Source organism: Zalophus californianus, chromosome 8, assembly GCF_009762305.2.
Source record: "Zalophus californianus isolate mZalCal1 chromosome 8, mZalCal1.pri.v2, whole genome shotgun sequence".
Lineage (NCBI taxonomy): Eukaryota > Metazoa > Chordata > Mammalia > Carnivora > Otariidae > Zalophus > Zalophus californianus.
The window spans coordinates 22,473,516-22,495,544 of NC_045602.1; the positions used below are offsets into that span (position 1 = coordinate 22,473,516).

The 22,029-nt window shown below is 42.8% G+C and overlaps 1 protein-coding gene across 2 annotated transcripts; it reads right to left on the minus strand.

Moving 5' to 3' along the window:
• Positions 1-232: 232 nt before the first annotated feature.
• On the minus strand, positions 233-20,326 carry PPM1G (protein phosphatase, Mg2+/Mn2+ dependent 1G). 2 transcript variants are annotated; one of them, XM_027623615.1, is made up of 10 exons: positions 20,010-20,326; positions 6,040-6,109; positions 5,465-5,550; positions 5,011-5,143; positions 3,411-3,826; positions 2,644-2,778; positions 2,069-2,303; positions 1,561-1,690; positions 1,167-1,269; positions 233-847 (listed from the first exon to the last, which is right to left on the minus strand). In XM_027623615.1, the coding sequence occupies exons 1-10, from the start codon at positions 20,127-20,129 to the stop codon at positions 641-643; spliced, it is 1,635 nt and encodes a 544-aa protein (XP_027479416.1). In that variant the 5' UTR covers positions 20,130-20,326; the 3' UTR covers positions 233-640. The 2 variants fall into 2 exon arrangements, with proteins under 2 accessions (XP_027479416.1, XP_027479417.1); XM_027623616.1 differs by lacking the exon at positions 20,010-20,326 and adding an exon at positions 17,480-17,587.
• Positions 20,327-22,029: the final 1,703 nt, after the last annotated feature.

Genomic DNA, 22,029 nt, shown 5'->3' on the forward strand with positions numbered 1-22,029 from the left:
GGGCCAGGTTGCCCAGCAGCTCGAGGAACTGCAATACCTGGGCCCCCTCTGCCTTACACATGCGTGGGGAGCGCGCACACACACACACACACACACACACACACACACGCACACACACACGCACACAAGTGCGCTGAGGGGCTTGGTAGGTGCAACCAAAGAGGTCGAGTCTGGGGCCAGAGAATTCTGGGTGGGCCGGGCAGGACAGCTACTGAAAAAAGGACACCACTGGCACAATTAGGTTTTGGCCTTTAGTCTGAAAAAGTGTTGATTGAAAGTGTACAACAGAGAGCGGGTGCAAGCGGCTGGGGGCCATGGAGCCGCCAATAAAAAAGAATGTCCTTAAATAAAGTTCACAGAGTAAAAACCAGAACCGCCAGTCTTCCCTCCAACACAACAGAGCACAGGCACAGAACCGGTGATGAGCCCCAAGGAGCAAGGAGGGGGCTGGGGAAGACAGCAGAGGCTCCCAGCCTGCTGTGTGGAGGGAGAGCCCTCTTTGGAATGGGCTGAGTAAAGCCACCCAGCTCCCCCTGCACACCTCATAACCACTGCTAAGGCTAAAGGAAAAAGACAAAACTCAGTCTCAGGTCCAGAGGGCTCAGAAAACAGTCTAGGTGGGCAGGGGTCTGGACAACCATTAGTCCCGCTTGGCCTTCTTCTTATTGTCACTGTTGCCATTTTCTTCAGCCCCCTCAGAAGAGAGCACCTCCTCCAGTTTCCGCTTGCCACTCTCTGGCTGAAGCTCTGCTGTGTTTCGGGGCTTGAAGCAAATGATGATGCAGGTCATGTTGTCACACCCTGTACCGTCCCCAGAAGTGTCTGGTGCCAGGCACTGATCCAGCAGCTACAAAAGGGACAAGGTAGGTAGCTCAGCTTCAGGGTTTGAACACCTTCCTAGGAACCTAAACTCTCAGAAGAGGGCTGACCCTGCTGAGACAGGGTGGCAGGAGGGGAAGAGGCAACAGACGTCACAGAACAGGCCACTTGCTAGTGCATAATGCATGAGAATAAGGCAGGGAAATGAAGGAAATGGAACTTTCTAGTCAGGTTTGGCATCTATCAGTAATTACTGACACTTCCCAGCTCTGGTCTTAGCTCAGGTCAAAAGACAAAGCCTTGGCTATGCAAACCACACGCCCTCTCTCCTCTACCCAGGCACTCACCTCTTCCACGATGGATGACAATAACCGAAGCTCCCCATTTTCATCACGCTGGCTGATTTTTGATTGAATAAAGTCTATAACTTCCTGGCTGCTCATCACATTCCTGAGGTCAAAAATAATACACACTTCTTTAGTCCCACCAAGGCAAAACAGAGGAATGTAGAGAGAGGTGATGCCCCCAGGGCCAATGTAAACACCTATGGAGACTGTCCTTTGCTCTGCCTTAGGCTTGGGGGTTTTGACACCAAGATGTCTGCCTAGGCTCTAATCCTAGCAGTTTGAGAAAAGTACTGAATGCAGCCATTAGAGGGATGAAAAAGCCAAACCAGCTCAGAACCCTACAAGTAATGCTGCAATAAAAAAGGGAATTTTAGGGCATTCCACTGGTGCTCACCATATGCCATCACAGGCAATGACCATGAATTCGTGGTCGTCAGTGAGAGTCAGCACCTTGATGTCAGGAAGGGCTGATATCATCTGTTCCTCAGGTGGCAAGTTCTTATTTCTCTTGTAGAAGTGGTCTCCTGAAGTAAAGGAATGGTTGAAGAGTATTTTAAGCACTCCGCCAAGACTTGTGCTCGAGGCTGGTCGAGCCTTGCCATTCATTTCCTTTCTTTACAAAGTTCCATAATCTAAGTGAATGGAAAACTGAGTTCCAGTTGTTCTAGTTTCAGCCCTATCTTCAGGTTGCTAAACCTTAGGTAGGTCACTACCTTTTTAAATCATCCAAAAATGCCAGCTCTCTTACCTATCTCACGGACACATTTTACAGACAAAGCTCATAGATACCAAAGGACTTGGAAAAAGGGACAAGGGCCTATTAAGATTAAAGTTTGCTACCAGGTAGTCTGGAAGAGAGAGTAAGACCCCAGAAGTCCTCCCCACACTTTCGTGGCACTTACCAATGGCTCTGGAGAGGTTGAGGCCCCCATTGACTCGCCCATCCATGGTGACCTTGCCGCCAGCATTCTTGATGCGTGCTAGCTCCACTTCATCCTCTGGTTTGTGGTCATAGGACATGTCCAAAGCTTTGCCAGCCTCGGACACCACACAACGAGAGTCTCCTGCATTGGCTACAATCAACTGCTTCCCTCGTATCAGAGCCACCACCGCTGTTGTACCGCTGTCAGAGCCAGGCTTAAGAGGAAGAAAGGGAGCATCATGGGAGCTTCCGGACATAAGCTCCTCATTGGTGCTCCCCTGACCATTTGCTTATGCTTTCTCTCTCACTGGGACCACCAAGACAGCTTTAACAGGAGAGGCATGGATTTAATTTTTCCAAAGACTAGAGCATGCTCTCTTTCTATTCTGCACTAACTGTATCCTAAAGACCTAGTTCCCCTTGTAGCATAAATGCCTCCATAACCAGGACTTCAGTCCTAAGGCAGCAAGGAGATTCCCTGTCCCCAAATCACAATCAGGGAATCACATCTGCCTCTTGGCTTTTCCAGACTCACTGCTCCCCGTCTCTACATACCTCCTCCTTGCCTTCCATGCCTGGCACCATCATCTCCTCTTCTTCCTCGTCCTCTTCGGCCTCCTCAGTGTCATCTTCATCCTCCTCATTCTCTGCCTCTTCGCTGCTGTAGCCATCCTCCTCCTCACTGCACTCCTGCCGGAAGGATGATCCCAGGCTGCTGAGGCGGGGATGACCCCCTGCCCCCCTCCCCCCAACTCATACTCAGAACCAAGAGGCCCTGACTCAACACAGATTCTGAGAGCACTGAAAGCTACAACTATATGTCATGACAGAAAAATCTAGGGGAGGGGAGAAGGCTAGACGGGTCCTACTATCCTTCCAGGCAACACAGCCAGAAAGTAAGTGGCCCAGAGAAGGAGATACCCAAATATCCAAAGTAACAACCACCACCTTCTTGTTCTCTCTCTGGGACACAGACTCTGAAAGGCTAGAACTAGATCTATTTGTTATAGTACCAACAAAGGAAGAGGTTCGAAGGCTAATGGTTCCTATGTTGGTGAAAATAATGAATGCAAGAAAACCTTGGAATATAGTAGGTCTAGGGGGGCTGATCTAAAAATAGAAGAAGGTGGGGTATCTCTTGGCTTAGTCAGGACAGCACGTGACTCTTGATCTTGGAGTCTTGAGTTCAAGTCCCATGTTGGGTGTAGAAATTACTTAAAAAAAAAAAAAATAGAAGAAGGAAAAGAGCCAACAGCTATGGATGGTGACCAAACAGGCCCTCTCTGCAGATTCAGCATCTGTCTGCTCCCACAAGCCCTTACCTCACTGTCTTCCTCTTCCTCCTCTGCCTCATCTGACTCATCCTCACTGTCCTCAAAGAACTTGGACTTAGCAACTCGAGGCAGCTTGTCAGAGGCTGAAGAGCAGGAAGGCCCAGCCTCACCAGTGGGAGTGCCAGGCTCACCACCTTGGCCTGCCTCAGTCCCACGTTCTGAGTTGGAGGAAAGGCCTGTGTGGGCCTTGGCTGTGGGACCATTTTCCTCTGAAGAAGTTTCCCTAGATGGGTCCTCAGGTCCTGCCTCCCCGTTGAGACCCTGGGACCCTGGTTCCTCGCCTGTCCCAGCTCCAGATTTGCTGTGGGGAGCACCCTTGTGACAGTTCTGCCCGTAGCGTGTCAGCAGCTCTTCAATAGTCATGGTGGCCTCTTCATGCAGCAGTGCAGCCTCCTCATTGTCCACTGCAGGGAAGAGGCTGAATCAGCACCCCCACCCCAGACTCTTCATGGGATCAGCCCCCTTCCCACTTCCACAACCCTTGCAGGTGGAATTTCAACTTCCCCACCACCGCCCACTCCTAAGACTCCTATCAAGCTTCCTATCAAGTCTCAGAAAACCCCTTTGCTTCCTTCTCGAGTAATATCTGCCTGCATAGACTTCCTTTGGTCTTGGTCTTTCACCCTCTTCTTAGTCAAAGGAATACTAGTTCTTTTATCACCTCTCATTTTTGATTGATAATTTGGAAACCTCATTATGGCTAAGGACCCAGGAAGCCCACAATGCTAGTTTTAGGCCTACAGCCCAGGCTTAATGACAGTTCCAAGTCTTAAAAAAAAAAAAGGTCACATAAACATTAACAGGAACCAGAGAGACCCCATCACAATTACAATAGATAATATATATAAAAATGCTTACAACTATGGACACTAGGTACTAAGGTTAATTCTTTCTCCTTTCATAACCTCATGTAATATAGGAGAACATAGGATTCTTTAATGTGAGGACTCCCCAAGTCCCTAAGAAGTCATCCTCTCTTAGAATTGACACATAATACATATTAAAGAAGAGTTCTTTAAAATGCTGATTTCCAAGTCAATCAGAGAAAGACATATATCATATGACCTCACTGATATGAGGAATTCTTAATCTCAGGAAACAAACTGAGGGTTGCTGGAGTGGTGGGGGGTGGGAGGGATGGGGTGGCTGGGTGATGGACATTGGGGAGGGTATGTGCTATGGTGAGCGCTGTGAATTGTGCAAGACTGTTGAATCAGATCTGTACTTCTGAAACAAATAATGCAACATATGTTAAGAAAAAAGAAAAAGAAGAGGATAGCAGGAGGGGAAGAATGAAGGGGAGTAAGTCGGACGGGGGGACGAACCATGAGAGATGAGAGACTCTGAAAAACAAACTGAGGGTTCTAGAGGGGAGGAATGTAGGGGGATGGGTTAGCCTGGTGATGGGTATTAAAGAGGGCACATTCTGCGTGGAGCACTGGGTGTTATGCACAAACAATGAATCATGGAACACTACATCAAAAACTAATGATGTAATATATGGTGATTAACATAACAATAAAAAAATTTTAAAAAAATAAAAAAATAAAATGCTGATTTCCTCTCAAACAAGGGATGCCACACTCACCATCATCTTCATCAGCTACTTTTTCTTTTTCATCCTCATCCTCAGTGGGTCGCCCTGCAATCTGTGCCAGCTCCTTAATGACTTCCTCAGTGGTCAGTTTGGCATCGATAGCCAAGAAGGCATCTTCTAATGCCTGTATATAAGCCAAATAGTATGAGGCAAGTCGAAAAAGTACAGTGGGTACAACATGAATTGCCTATATACAACCTGGGTACAAAGATGGCATGCAAATTACAGTGTGATCCACCATACAAGGAGACACTCTCATATAAATAAAAAACAGTTCAGAGACCTGAGATTAATGAAGCAGCTCTAAAAAGGTCCAAGTGGGAATAGAATTCTTTAAGAAATGCAATAAGCAGCAGTTTACTGGCAACAAGATAGGAAAAGCCAAGGACTAGAAAACAAGGGAAAGCCTACAGAAGTAGAGAAGGAGCATTACGAAAAGACAGACCTTTTGTAGCTTGCCTTCTTTGTAGGCCTTCTGATCTTTGATGATATCAGGAAGATATTTGGCACAGTACAAGGCAACTTCCTCCCCTAGAAGAAAAGTAAGGTCACCCAGAGCACTGCTTCCCACATATAAAGTGATATAATATTTATATGCCTTATTGGAGTGAACCCCAAGGGTCGAGGAAATAACTATCTTATAAGACTGAAACCTATCTGAAAGATAACTGTTTAGGAAGTTCTGATCCAGAAAACAGATTTAACCATCAACTCTCGCAGGGCTAAATTAATACACCTTTTTGCTTTTCTCACCTGTATACTTAGTTCTCAGTGGAAAAAAAATAAATTCTAATACAGGAAGAGGCTTTTTGGATTAAAACAAGGGCTGGTGAGATTATAAACCAATACAATATCCTGTTAGGAAGGCAGAATGGCAAAGTAGAGAAAACAGCACTGGGAAGGAAATGATATCTTAGGACCAGAACCTTGGAAAGGAAAAGAACAGAGGACCTGTTCTTGCCCCCTAAAAGTCTGGAACTGGAGTTCAAGAATGTCACCAATATGAGCCGCTAAAGTTACCTCCATGTCCATCATAGACAGAAAACATGGCTGTCTCACTGTCCAACTCAGGAATACAGTTGTGAGCATCCTAGGAAAAAGAGAGCATAATTAGCATTTCTGACGGTCAAAGGATGTTCTTCCTTGTGCACCTCAGGTCGTGAGGATCGCCTTCATGCCTTAACCTCACTAACCCTTCCCTGGCTGACCTACATGGCCTAGAAATAAGAAAGAAAAATGGGATGATAAAATAAGAAAAGTAATACAGGGGAGGGAGAAAAAAAAGGGGCCAAAGGAGGGAAGTAGGGGAGGAAAAGAAGGGGGGAGGGTGGAAGGGAGAGAGATCAATCAGGTCACTACCTCTGCAGTCTAGCAGCCTCAGCCTAGGAGATCTCAGTCCAGATGGCAGAATGTTTGGCTGTTGGAATTCTAGACCTGACCTTTTGGATTTGTGGCAACTATGGGAAGAACCAGAATAAATCTCTTTAAAGTCACTTCCAGACTCATTCTATGAATCAGTGAACTTCAAGGAAGAAAATGTTAGGGAAGATAGAAAAAGAGACCTGAGGGCACTTCCAACCTGACAAGTTTCTAGGAGAATCCTAAAACAGCATAAGTGAAAGGACTAAAATTTGTAGAACTATATACACTTATACCACCACTTTCCCAAAGCATCATCTAAACAAATTATTCCCCTCTTCTCTCAAAGTTTAACTCACTCAATAAGTTACCCTCAGGCTAGGCAGAGGATATATTTACAAAAGAATCTTCGCAAAAATAATGTTATTAAACTACACTGTGTTTAGTATTGTTAACTGGAATTTACAATGCCCCATGTAATCAGCCTTCCCACCTCCTACCCCCAGCTGGAAATAAGGTATCATTCATCACTGATGGCATTAGCACACGTGAAGAGAAGTCTGCAATGGTCCTGCTGCAACAACATTGCGGTTGCAAGGCTGGGCTTGATCAAATTCTTCTAATAATAAAACTCCGCCACCCCAAATATTCCAGGCTATGTCATAATTCAAGCCAAGATGTTGAACCTAGGTGAGAGTGTGCTGCAGCTTACTCTGCCCCATCTTGGAACACAACCCCACCTCCCTTTCAGGTACTTTCTATAAACAAAAGAATATAATCAGCTATTTACTTTGATTGATTATCCTTGTGAAAGTTAATGGTTCTTCCTCTTTCAGGCATTTAAACTTTTCTAGCTGTATCAATACTGAGGAAATCAGTGCAGTGGTTCTTCTGTTGTCCCTGCAATAAGACTATGCTTTCATTATACAAATCTAGAAAATAAAAGCTATTTTAAGGTAGTAAATGAGAGAACGGAAAAATAACTATTTTGTATTTCCCTCTCATTGATTCCAGGAGAAAAGTGTCCCAGAATCTAATGGGCTGCCATGAAAGGCCCTCAATGGCCTAACAAAGTTGTCAACAACCGCCTCTAAGCCTCATCCCCAGGACCCGGAGAGTACCAGAAACCAAGGGTCATCTTCTCCCTCTTCCAATCACTGCACCACCAGCCACACTGGCCTCCCTTCCCTCAGAGCCAGGGTTAGTTGACCTTACTGGACCTACCTCTCCTCTTTCTGCACCTTTTGGCCTGCCTTTATGACTATCTATTGCCTCAGCATCTTCCACCAGTGGTTCTCAGACTTTAATGTGCCTAAGAATTCATTTGTTATTCCTTCCCCAAATATCTGAGTATCCATTATGTTCCAGGATCAGTTCTGGGTGTTTGGTAATAATAGTGAATAAAATGAAGACCTGCGCTTCATAAAAAAAACTTACATTCTCACAAGGAATATACACAATAAACACAATAAATAGTTAAGTCACATAGCATGATGATATAACTCCTATAGAAAGATGATAGTGCTATGGAATAAAGGAAAGGGAGAACAGAGGACTGAGTTGGATTACAGAAAAGTGGCATGGGACACAGTGTGATACAGGCTTGCTAAAGCCATAAGCAACTGTACCTCAGCAGTCACTACCTAAGTCATGCTGTATCTAATTAGTATCAACAAAACAGTTGTGTCATATTAATGTTGACTTTAATTCTGTTGATTTTGTAGTGTGGTTTGTTGGCATGGAATTTATGCCCAGTTCTGCTTGTACTCATTTAAGTAACATTAAATTAAAATTGTTTTAGTGAATTCTGGAGTTCCACAAGTATTGCTCTCCTTAAAAAAAAAAAAAAAAAAAAAATCCATGGAAGAGCTCCAAGATATTTTGTTAAATAAGGAAAGCAAAGTGCAGAAGGAAAGCAAAGTACAGAATGACATATTTAGTAAGCTGCTTTTGTGTAAGAAGAGGGAGCATAGGAATAGATATTTGTCTTTTCACACTGTAATACTACATGGATACACACAAAACTAAAGAAAAGCAGTTAACTGTAGGGGGAGCAGGAGGGTACAGACGGATGGGAGCAAGATGAGCCACTGGAATGTTTATTTTTTTCAGAAGTAAATTAGATTTTTTTTTTAAAGATTTTATTTACTTATTTGACACAGAGAGACACAGCTAGAGAGGGGAACACAAGCAGGGGGAATGGGAGAGGGAGAAGCAGGCTTCTTGCGGAGCAGGGAGCCCAATGCGGGGCTCAATCCCAGGACCCTGAGATCATGACCTGAGCTGAAGGCAGCCGCTTAACGACTGAGCCACCCAGGCGCCCCTAAATTAGGTATTTTTAAAAGACTCAGTGTAACACTAAAATTTGAGAAATTGGTCCAACTAATTCCACTTTTTGATAGGGGAGGGAAGAGCATTCTACTTGTCCACTCCTTCCCAGTGGAACAGGACAATGATTCTCTGCCCTGCAATGCCACTCTAAATCACAGCTGTACCATCTCTTTTGAACCCACACCGATATTTAAATCATTTTTGGGGGGGTGCCTGGGTGGCTCAGTCGTTAAGCGTCTGCCTTCGGCTCGGGTCACGGTCCCAGGGTCCTGGGATCGAGCCCCGCATCGGGTTCCCTGCTTGGCGGGAAGCCTGCTTCTCCCTCTCCCTCTGCCTCTGCTTGTGTTCCCTCTCTCGCTGTCTCTCTCTCTGTCAAATAAATAAATAAAATCTTTAAAAAAGAATCATTTTTTTGTGTTCCTCACAAAAGCATGTGAAGCAGATCTAGCTTCATATGAACATATGAAAAAAGAGCAAAGAAATGAATATTAAAAACAAGGAAATATCCTTTTGTGCAAATTAGAATAATGAAAAAGATTAATAATAACTAGTGGTAATAAGAGTGAAGTAAATTAGAATAATGAAAGAGATTAATAATAACTAGTGGTAATAAGAGTGAAGTAAAAACACATTCTCATAGCCTGACCAACAAGAATATAAATTAGTATAACCTTCCTGGAGCACAATTTGGTAATATGTATAAAAATTTCAAATGTGCATGCCCTTTGATCTACTAATTGGACTTCCAAAAGTTTATTTTATGAAAGTAATAAGACAACAGTACAAGGATATGTATAAGAATGTTCACTATAGCATTATTTATAATAAAAAACAATTATGAACATCCAAATTTCCATGAAGAAATCAGATTACAAGTGGTACATCCCTCCAATAGAATGCAGCTATTAGAAATGAATATGTGGGGGGTGGCTCAGTCAGTTAAACATCTGCCTTTGGCTCAAGTCATGATCTCAGGGTCCTCAGGGTCCTGGGATCGAGGCTCCCTGCTCAGTGGGGAATCTGTTTCTCCCTCTCCCTCTGCCCTTGCCCCTGCTCATGCCCCACCCCTCCTCAAATAAAATCTTTAAAAAAATAAAAAGTAAAAAAAAGTTAAAAAAAATTAATGTGTTCATTTGGAAATGTGTTCACAATATATTGTGATAAAAGGAGAAAAAATAAAAAGCACCTCTATATACTGTATATATATGCTAGAAGTCTGGCTGGAGAGTAGGAGTTGGATAACAATTATTTTCTATTTTTTAACTTTAAAAATTTTTGGACAATATGCCATATTGTTCTGGTTTGAATGATAATGATGACAAAATGAACCTTTGAACTGTCCTAAAGTGGCCATGCTACGATATACTGCAGGATTTCTGGCCAGCTATTTTTTGGTGTTCCTCCATTTTCTCTTATATAATATGGAATAAGAATAGCTACCTTAGTTACCCTTATCATCACAGAACTACAGTGATGCAATAGTTGCAAAATATGTAAAACTCCTTTTAAACTGGAATTTAATAATAAATATTCTGTTCTGAAATTCAGCACCTACCTCACATTTTTCTTCTCTATTCTTATTCTCAAAGAGGAATGCCTACCATAAAGATTCATCTTATACCTTGAGGTCTCAGTTCCTAGAGCTACTCCACATTACCTTCTCTTCCACTTCCTGGTAAGGCTCTGGATCTGGATCTATTTTATCACTTGGAACTGTTCTACCTTCTCTAAGCACTTTAGTTTCCCCCTTTGCATCTCTGTTCAGAGCCTCCCTACCTTTACCCTTGCTTTTCTTTCTCTCTGACCTTTCTGAGCCAGAGCCAAGTATTTCAACACTGTCTCTTAGCAATCTAGAAAAACTCATCCAACCTTGTATAACCCGACCAACTGCTTTCTTTACCCCTGAATCAGAGCCACTAAGTACTGCTAGTCATAAAATGTCATGATATCATGTTGACTGTGCACCCTAATTCCATTCAGCATTTTTTCCCACATGTTCTGCTTTGACGCTTAAATACATTAACCACAGTCAGTCACAAACCTTTCCCACCCTGTTCAAGTTCTCAATGCTTTTTTTTTTTTTTTTTAAGATTTCATTTATTTTTTGACAGAGACAGACACAGCGAGAGAGGGAACACAAGCAGGTGGAGTGGGAGAGGGAGAAGCAGGCTTCCCGCGGAGCAGGGAGCCCGATGCGGGGCTCGATCCCACCTGAGCCAAAGGCAGACACCCAACAACTGAGCCACCCAGGCGCCCTCTCAATGCTCTTCTTTCACTCTTAGCAGATGAGCTAACCTCTTGCTTTACTTAGATCAAGGTCATATTTCAAGAACTACCTCATCATCTCTATTCTACCTCAAAATTTCTCTACAGCTTTACCTAACCTCTCCACTTCTGCCTCTAAAGCATTGTTTCTCCTCTTCTTTTAATTCAACGAAGCCTGTACTAAACTATTTATTGGAAACTGGTTAAAATTATTTCCTCCCTTTTTAGATTTGTATTTCCTCTTAAACTTCTAATCTCAAAACATTTTCCTTCAAGATCTTACTTCACAGAGCAGGCAATAACTATAATAGCAACCCAAATAGTCATTTTGCAGGCTTCATTTTTTTCCCAAACACCGTACATAATTAAATAGTGAAAACCATGTCAGCTTTCTTGAAAGTTCTCTTGGGTTCTCTGACATTCCAACTGCCTGTTTCTATAGGATGTCCCTTCACTTCAAACTTAACATATATAAACAGAACCTCAGCAGTCTTCAAAAAAATCAGAACTTCCCGTATAGGTCTTATTTCTGTTCATGGAATCTTAACTTTCCTAAGCAACACTTAATACCAGTCCATCTTGACTTCCTGGGTCTCTTCTACCATCCAATCACCAAATCCTACTAAGTTTTCCTTTATAACTTTGTTCTTGGATTACTTTACTCTTAATAGCATTTTATCTCCTTCCTGCTTCTACTCTCTGCCCCTGTAATCCAGCCTACATACATTCAGATGCCAGATTATCCTTCCCAACATAACACTTTATTGCTAAAAGCTTCAATGGATTCTACTGGATATAAGATTAATTCTGGGGGCGCCTGGGTGGCTCAGTTGGTTAAACGACTGCCTTCGGCTCAGGTCATGATCCTGGAGTCCCGGGATCGAGTCCCGCATCAGGCTCCCTGCTCAGCGGGGAGTCTGCTTCTCCCTCTGACTCTCTTCCTTCTCCTGCTTTCTCTCTCAAATAAATAAAATCTTTTAAAAAAAAAAAAAGATTAATTCTGCACAATTTACAGGCAATTTAAGGCACTCAATCATCATTCCTACCCATTTCTATAACCTAATCTCTTAATTTTCATACCACTCCCCAAAATAAACTACTCCACTCTTGACACTGAACACCCCACCCCCGCAAAGTAGTAAGCAAGCCTTGAAGTCCTCCATCCCTCCCTCCGATGTCCTTCTTCTCCACTATCCCTCCCTCCGATGTCCTTCTCCACTATCCCTCCCTCCGATCTCCTTCTCCTCCACTATCCCTCCCTCCGATCTCCTTCTCCTCCACTATCCCTCCCTCCGATCTCCTTCTCCTTCCTCCATCCCTCCCTCCGATCTCCTTCTCCTTCCTCCATCCCTCCCTCCGATCTCCTTCTCCTTCCTCCATCCCTCCCTCCCATCTCCTTCTCCTCCACTATCCCTCCCTCCGATCTCCTTCTCCTCCACTTTCCTCTTCTCGTTTTGTCCCCATTTATACTCTCTCCTTAAGGTCCAGTTAGTCTCACCACCTCCAAGGGATCTTTCTCAATCACACCAATACTCTATGATCATTCCTCTCTCTAAACTCTTAATATTTACTCTCTCTACCAATAACATGGTTACTCAGTATATACTCTCTTGTATTGTCATCCAGCATTCTGTGGGGGAAAAGAGAGTCTTAGTCTTAGGTCCAAAACCATATTGTAAACCAGCTCAAAAGCAAAGACTGTCTTAAATTTCTTTACAGCTCTGAGGCCTAAAACTATGTTCTGCAACATAGTAGGACTTCCATGTTTGTTTATGATGGTGAGTTCCCAGCTGCCTCAGGACAAATACCTCATGGATGCCTCCTCCTTCACTTCCTACCCTAATTCTAAAGATGTATCCTAACACAATAACAGCTGACAGTCTAAAGGAGATGACTCAGAATACACAGGTCACCTGAGTCAGGGCCCTTAGGCCTTGCCTTACTTAAAATCACATACCACACAGAACCTTCTGATCTTCTAGGCAACCAACGGATCTGTGTTAATAAAATCCTCGTTATCCTGCCTGATGTCAATCTCCTAAGGTTATAAATACAACCACAAATGTTCCTGTGTAACTGGATGATCAACCATTTACATTTATATACATAAATTTATCTAAATCTTTACAAACCAGACAAAAAGTTTGAAGGTAGTTGGGAACGAAACTACATTTTTGGTTTTAAAAAGTCATGTATTACTATCTTTTAAAATTACATACATATATTACTTCAATGCTATAGAATATTTTGTGTTTCCCAAAACTCATATGTTGAAATATAATCCCCAAATAGATTAATGAAACCTTGGCCATGAGGTTTGTATCACTGAGGTTTTTAGACTGAGTTGTGCAGATAAGTGCACTTTTATTAGGTAATCTACACTGTTTGGTGGATAAATTCCATCTCTGGGAATTGTGTGGGTACTAACATTTCCATGTTCCCAACTATGTTGAGAACTGGAAAAAACCCAGGTTCTAGCTTGGTGAATCAGTTGGGTTTTGTAAATACTTGTATGTGGGAAGGCATTGTTGTCTCTTTGTGAAAATAAAAATCCACGCCTGGAAGTGTAAAAAAAAAATGTAATCCCCAACATGATACTATTTGGAGGTGGGTGTTTGGGCGGTAATTAGGTCATGAATGAGATTATGCCCTTACAAAAGAGACTCCAAAGAGCGCCCTTGCCTTGAAGATACAGCTAGAAGACAGACACCTATGAACCAGAAAGTGGGCCCTCAGCAGACACCTTAGTCTCGGACTTAGCAGCAGGGTCTTGAAGATATATTTTTATACCCATGTTCACAGCAACTTTATCCATAATACACAAAAGGAAGAAACAACCTAAGTGTCCATCAACAGATGAATGGGTAAACAAAATGTGGTATATTAATACAATGGATACTATTCAGCCTTAAAAAGGAAGGAAATTCTGATACATGCTATAACAGGGATGAACCTTGAGGATATTATGCTAAGTGAAAGAAGTCAGTCACAAAATGACAAATGTGTCTTTCTATGAAGTACCTAGGGTAGTCAAATTCATAGAAACAGGAAGTAGAATGGTTTCCAGGGGCCGGGGGCAGAGGGCAGGCAGAATGGGGAGCTGTTTAACTGGAACAGAGTTTCAATTTTGCAAGATGAAAATAGTTCTGGCAATTGGTCGCCCAACAGTGTGAATGTACTTAACAGTATTGAACTGTACATTTTAAAATGGTGAAGATGGTAGATTTTATGTTATATATATTTTAGCACAACTTAACATAAAATAATTAAAACACACACACACACACACACACACACAAAACCTCCCACAAAGAAAAGCCCAGTCTGATGGCTTCACTGGTAAATTTTACCAAACATTTTTAAAAGAATAACACCAATTCTTCACAAACTCTTCCAATGTATACAAGAGGAAGCAACATTCCCCAACTGATTCTGAGGCCAATGTAATCCTGATACCAAAACTACAGACTTAATGTTGTTAAAGATAGCAACACTCAACTGGATCTACAGATTCAGCACAATCCCTATCAAAATTCCAAGTGTCTTTTGCACAGAAATTGACAAGTTGATCCCAAATTCATATGGAAATGCAAGGGACCCAGAAAAGAAAAAAAGAAAAAGAACAAAGTTGGAAAACTCACACTTCCTAACTTCCAAAACTTACCACAAAGCTAACGGTAATCAAGACAATTGGTACTGGCATGGCCATGGTATATAGATCAATGGAATGGAATGAGTCCAGAAATAAACCCTCATTATTTATAGTCAAATGATCTTAACAATGATACCAAGATAATTCAGTGAGGGAAAAGAATAGGCTTAACAAATGGTGCTGGGACAAGTAGATATCCACATACAAAACTGAGAAACTGGATCTCTTCCTTACACCATTCACAAAAATTAACCCACAATGGACATAAGAGCTAAAACTATAAAACTCTTAATAGAGAAACTGGACTTCATCAAAATTAAAAATGTTTGTGCTCCAAAGGACACTAACAAGAAAGCAAAAAGGCACCCCAAAGAATAGGGGAAAATATTTGCAAATCCTATCTGATAAAGGACTTGTATCCAAAATATATAAAGAACTCTTACATCTCAATAAAAAGACAAAAAAAAAAAAAAAGACAACCCAACACAAACAGACAAAAGATCTAAACAGACATTTCTCCAAAGATCTATAAGTGGCAATTAACACAAGAAAAGATGCTCAAACATCATAAGCTACCAGGGAAATACAATCAAAATCACAATGAGATACCATTTCACACCCACTAAAAGGGCTATAATAAAAAGATAACAAGTGTAGGGAGGCTTAGAGAAACTGACACCCTCACATATTGCTGGTAAGAATGCAAAATGGTGTGACCACTTTGGAAAACAGTTAGACAGCTCCTCAAAATGTTAAACATGGAGTTACTATATGACCCAGCAATTCCACTCCTACAATATAGTCAAGAGAAATAAAAGTTTATTTCCACATAAAAATTTATAAATGTATATTCTTAGCATCATTATTCATCTTGGCCAAAATGTGGAAATCTAAATATCCATTAACTGATGAATGGATAAACAAAATATCCATAAAATGGAATATTATTCAGCCATCAAAAAGAATTCATGCTACAACATGAATGACTCTTAGAAATATTGTTTAGAGGGGCGCCTGGGTAGCTCAGTCAGTTAAGCCTCTGCCTTCTGTATAGGTCATGATCTTGGGGTCCTGGGATTGAACCCCATGTCAGGCTCCCTGCTCAGCAGGAAATCTGCTTCTCCTTCTCCCTCTACCCTCCTCCCCTGTCGTGCTCGCTCTTTCTCTCTCTCTCAAATAAAATCTTTAAAAAAAAGGGAAATATTGTTTAGTAAAAGGCAGACATAAAAGGTGACATTTTTATAATTCCATTTTTATGAAATCCATAGAGATAAAATATAAATTGGTGGTTGCAAGGTGTTAGAGGAGGGGAGATAGGGAGTGACTGGTAATGGTTACAAGTTTTCCTCTTGAGTGATAAAGCTGTTCTAAAATCAAGAGTGGTGATGGTTGTACAACTCTGTGACTATATTAACCACTGAAATGTATGCTTTAAATCGATACAGTATATGAACTATATCTCAATAAAACTGTTTAGTAAGAAATCTGTATATACATTTTTAGGTACTACATATGATTAAAAGTTGACAGACTCCATCTTTGAACAGGATCTAAAGGGAAACAGAAAACAACTCCACTGAAATCAGTACTCAGTTTATTTATTTATTTTTTTTTTTAAAGATTTTATTTATTGATTTGAGAGAGAGAATGAGATAGAGAGAGAGAGCATGAGAGGGGGGAGGGTCCGAGGGAGAAGCAGACTCACTGCTGAGCAGGGAGCCCGATGCGGGACTCGATCCCGGGACTCCAGGATCATGACCTGAGCCGAAGGCAGTCGCTTAACCAACTGAGCCACCCAGGCGCCCTCAGTACTCAGTTTAAAGCATGTCATTATATATCAGCGACGCTTTAAGATCAGTTCTAAAGATTTATGCTTTCATACAGCATCATTTTAAAAACGGCTTACAATGGCAAGAACTACTGATCAGATCTGTTAAACTTCTATACTCAAATTCAAAGTACAGTTCCTTACCTTACCTCTCAAAGTACAATTCCAAGATGATAACCCAATAGAGGGTCGGGGAGGAGGAGGAGTAGTAACATCTGCTATAGGATTGGGCAATAGAAATAATTTATGTAAAATATTCTTGAAATCTTAAGGAATAAATTTTTTAACTTCCAGTTGCTTACGAACTTATAAAGGAATAGTATAATAGAAAACAATTTCTCCATATTCATGGATATACATTTGGTATCATTTCATACTATCTCTGAATTGTGACTAGGTACTGCATGCTTATCAAACGAAAAGAATGCCCTTTTATAGAAGTTGCTTAACTGCATCCTAGACAAAGGAATTCTGATCTGGTACAGTAAGTAAAAAGTGCTTTAAGATATAGAGATGAGGCATTAATCTGAGGATCGGACAATAAATGTTCTTCAGCCTTCAGACACCCTCTCTTAAGTGGAACCCCATACAATCCTTGTAGTATCCCATTTTATATTTTGCTCCATTAACATAATGATTGAAATTGTCACGTAGGTATCTTAAGAATTTTCTGCTTAACATTATCTACATTCAATTCTAGATGACCCTCTATGACCACTAATAAGCCAGCCTCTATACGGCAGTAAACAGCTAGCCTACTCAAAAGTATACTCTTGGTATTGATACTGCCTTTTAAAGAAGGCAAATATAATTCATAGAATTAAAAAAAAAAAATCCTAACTTCCCAAAGAAAGCAGTTTTGTCACTTCCAGAGAATCTCATAACCCAAAACTAAAAGTACCCGTGTCCCTTTAAGACATCAACTAAAACCATTTTCAGATTGGACTTCTCTTTAGCCACCAAAAACTCAGAGCCTTTCCATATTACCCTTCCACAACCTACCTGTTAACCCACAAAATACATACCTCAACCAGCTTGAGGGTCCCTCCAAACCATGGAGAAGGAAGAAGGGAAGGGAACATCAACTGTGGTATTTTGTTTACCCCTCCTCAAAACACCCTGGTTCCACAGCAAGAGGGGCTGGAGAGAGGCAGAAAGTATAAAATGCCAGCTATTGATAGTTGCCATCCTTGCCTCAAGAGAAGGGGTAAAATAGTACTCTCTAAGGCTGAATCTATGCATCAATTAGGATTTTAGCAACTTCTGTAATGTGTATTGGCATAAACTTACCTCAAAGGAATCATTAGGACCAAGCAAATAAGGTCAACAGACTTGATAAATAGGTGGGATTGAGCCCTAAAGGTTAAGAGGAACAGGCGTGTACACTTTCTGAAAAGATAAGATTCACTCAAGAGCCTACAAGTCATAGTTATTTTCTTGCCATAGCAAAGAAACTAAGTTATACTTCGGAGAGAAAGGAAACAAAGCCAGGAGGAAAAGTACTGATGCAGCAGAAAAGGATCCCAAGTAGGACTTCAAGAGGATTTGATTAAAGATAACCATTCAGACAAAGGTAAACTGAGAAACAGCATAATAGGAAGATTTTAAAACCCAAACTGGTTACCTCTCAGAAGGAAGATTAGGATCTAAGGAATAGTCTAACAAGATCTCTACAAACCAAACAGCTGCTGATGAAAAAAAGTCATTTTCTAATTACCAAAGGAGAAACCAAAAATAAAGGGAAATACCCTGCAGAGAAGCAAACAGAACAGACTCACTGGGCAAACAACTTGGAAAACTAAATATCCAAGCAACTCAAGTTAGTAAAGAAAACTAGAAAGAAGAGTACCCAAAACAAAACAAAACAAAACAAAACCCCTAGAAAAACCATAGCAGAGAAGAAAGCAGAAAATAAGGAATGAGAAACCTGAAGGAAAAGCCTTACTGTGAGATGAGTCACCTCAAATCTTACAATATTAACAGAAAATGCCATAGAAATGGACTCTCCAAACTAGCAACTAACCCAAGCCCCAGCCTTACATTAAGGTTTTTCTTTTGAAGTTAAATCCAGATATTTCTAACACTCAATTATATTTACCAAGCACCCAATAAGTTCAATACTGAGCACCCCACTGAAATATGAATGCTATACTTCAGGTTGAAACACTATGATAAGTGTCCAGTAAGTGTCTCGAACAACTTCATCCCACAGATTCTTTCCACCAAGGCACAAGTGTCCTAACCTTTCTGGGCCTCAATTTCCCAGCTATAAAATGCGGGAGCCAAACTAGATGAGATGAACTATAGGATTCCCCTCATTCTTCAAATGTTATACCTAATGACAGAACTGTTTAAAGTCAGCTGTGGGTATAAAATTTGAGTCTGAGAACAAACCATTTAAGTTTATACTGTCATTCCAGAGCTAACCACAGGGAGGAGCGAGGGATTTGAAGAAATTCCCAAGGGAGACAGTAGTATTAGGCTGTTACCTGAAGCCCACCGAGTAAGTAGATAAACCCTTAATCCCAGAAATAATTACAGCATTTCCCTGGCCCTTCTGCCTAGATCTCACAATACTCTTCACAAAGACATGTCTTACACACGTCTTTCTCCCTTTCCTTCCTGCACGGTTTTCCCTGTTCTCCCTTGTAGTTTCACATCCATTTTGCCCAATTCTACTTCTTTTTATCCAGAAATTTTCCACCTTTCCCTTTTATCCAGAAAAAAATTTTCTAGAAAAGAAAAATCAATTCTTTATAGGTTAAGTTCTTTATAGGTTATGATAAAATGATTACAAATCAAGGAAACTATAAACCACAACAAGCACAGGCAAATGACAATTGCGGATTAAGTTTTAGAAAAATCCCGAGGAAAAAATATCAAGCATAATAAAAAAGGAATGATACCGATCGACACAACTGAAGTTTTCCAAAGGTCGTAAAAGGCCCTGAAGAGAATAAAACGACTGACAATTCCTGGAGGTCAGGTCGAGCCTCTTAAATTAACATTCGGTGCCCAGAGCCAAGCAACTAGGTGTTTAAGAATTTGAAACAGACTGCTTGCCCAGGCTTCCTTTCACTGTCAAACTCCTCGTCCAAAGAGGCCTCACACAGCACATATTTAAGAGGGAAAAAAAAAAGTAGTCATGCCCATCTATTCTCCTCGTCCTCGCAAAAGTAAAGGAACAAATAGTCCCTCTTTTCATCCTCACTCCCACACTACACCTCACACCGTTTATGAGCCTGGAGGGCTGGGTTGGCAGGAGAGGATGGCGCGAAGGCACGGGGAGAGGGCGGTCAGTGGGCGGAAGGTGCCTCTCCCCACATGGCCGAGATCTCACCACCAAACTGGCCACCGGCACACGATCCCCAGGCACCGGCAGTTCCCTCTCGACCCCGGGCCCACTCTCGCTGCCGCCCGTCAAACTGCCGCCGCAGCTGCAGCAGCAGGCTCCCGATACGGACCCTTCCCCGGGGATGACCCCATCCCCCCGCTCCCTTTCTCCGTCAGGTTCCCGCCCTGCAGCGGCCCGCCTCTGGGCCTCTCCCGCCTCACCTCCATGGAGACGCGCCAGCCTTGCATGGCGGAGAAGCCGTAGGGCAGCGGCAGGCGCGAGGCGCCGACCCCGTCCCCGGAGCACTTCACCGTGTTGGGCTGGGAGAGGTAGGCACCCATGGCGGCGGCTGGCCGGCGGCCTCAGGGGCAGGCGAGCGGGGCGCGACCCGTGCCGGAGCCGGAGCCCCGGGGGCGCGCGCGTGGCAGGAGCGGGCCCGGCTGCACCACCGACACAAGGTGCCGGTGAAAGGCGCGAGGCCGGCCAGGAGGCGGTAACGGGACGGGAGCAGAGAGGGAGCGGAAGCGGAAACGGCGCCGCTCCAGACCCCGCCCGGCCGGCGCGGCGCGGCGCGGTGCGGCGCTGCGGGCAGTCATTTCCTTAGCAACTCGCCCCGCCCGCGGGGACAACGGCCCGCCCAACCGCCGCTCCCGCGAGACTGGCGCGGTCACGCCTACCAACGGCCGCAGCTTGCCTCCCGCGGCCCCGCAAGCGGCTCGCCACCCGTAGCTGTCCCCCGGCGGTGCCTCGCCACCCTGCCCTGCCTTCGCTTCCCTATCCCGGCCTCTCGCATGTTTGTCGAAGCTCTTTTGTGTGGGACCCGGCGCTCCCGATCCATCCTCCAGTGTATCAGTCCCCTCTCCCCACCGCGCGCTCAGGCTCCGCAAACCCGCCGGATTCGGCTCTATTAAAGTTAACTAATATTTGTTCTGAGCGCACGAAGTACCTGGCCCTGCCTTACGAGAGAGTCTTTTCTGACAAAAGAAAATGAAAACCTCAATCTGTAACATCATTCGAGTTAATACAATGCAGAAATGTTTGGCACGGTTTCTGCTGGGTGAGAAGAAATCAAAGGAGAGGAGGACGAGCTGTTGCTGGACGTCAGGATGCCCCCCCAGAAGTGCCTTATGCCTGGGAGAAGAGAATAATGTTACAAGATTGCAGGGGTGAGAAAAGAATGTAAACTGCATTTGGGAGGATTTTTGAAGAAGCTGGCTGGCCTCGTTGGAAAGCGATTTTAAGTAGTATTAGATAGGGTAGAGATGGTCATAAGCGCCAAGATGGGTGACTTGGACTTCACTGTTATCCTGGCGTAGCATTTTAGGACTGTTGGTCTAGTCTTTGTGTGCAGAACAGATTGGAGGAAGAAAGTGGAGACTAACTGGTTAAAGGGCTCTTAATCTAACCCTGAGATGAGAAGGGCTGGAACTAAGGTGGTAGCAGTGGGAATAGAGATGAAAAATGAGACAATAAATCAACAGGATATAGTAAGATTGGATTCAGGGAATGGAAGAGAAAGGAGAAATCCTCCAAACTATGAGCAGATTGATTCTTTTAAAATTTAAAGCTAGGGGCGCCTGGGTGGCTCAGTTGGTTAAGCAACTCTCTTCAACTCAGGTCATGATCCCAGGGTCCTGGAATAGAGCCCCATGTCCGGCTTCTTGCTCAGCAGGGTGCCTGCTTCTCCCTCTCCCTCTACCTGCTACTCCGCCTGCTTGTGCTCTCTCTCTATCAAATAAATTAAAAAAAATTTAAAAATAAAATAAAATTCAAAACTAATTATACTTCCTCCTGCTATTCAGGTAGTCCAAATTCCTTAACACAGTTTACCACACCCTTCATGCTTGAATTCTCACATATCTCTCCCACTTTCCATTTCCACTACAACTCAGTGCTTCCGCAGTACATCTTTGGATTCCTCCAAAGCCATGCTTTCTCCTCCTGTGCCTTTACCTATGAAACACGTCTCCATACCACCCACCTCCATTATCCTCCAAGTCTTCTCTAATATCCATATACTAGTTTGGGTTCCCCATTTGTTTGTCTTTTCTAAAGCCTTTATGAAGGCAAAAACTATCAAACTTAATGATCGTGTACCCCAACATCCCTAGCACAATCGTTGTATGTGCTCAGTATCTTCATTGAATGAATAAATAACACCAAGGTTTTTGACCCTGAATGACAAAAATTGGTAGAGCCATTAGAAAATGGTGTGGCATGGGTGGGTGTATATTTGCTAGT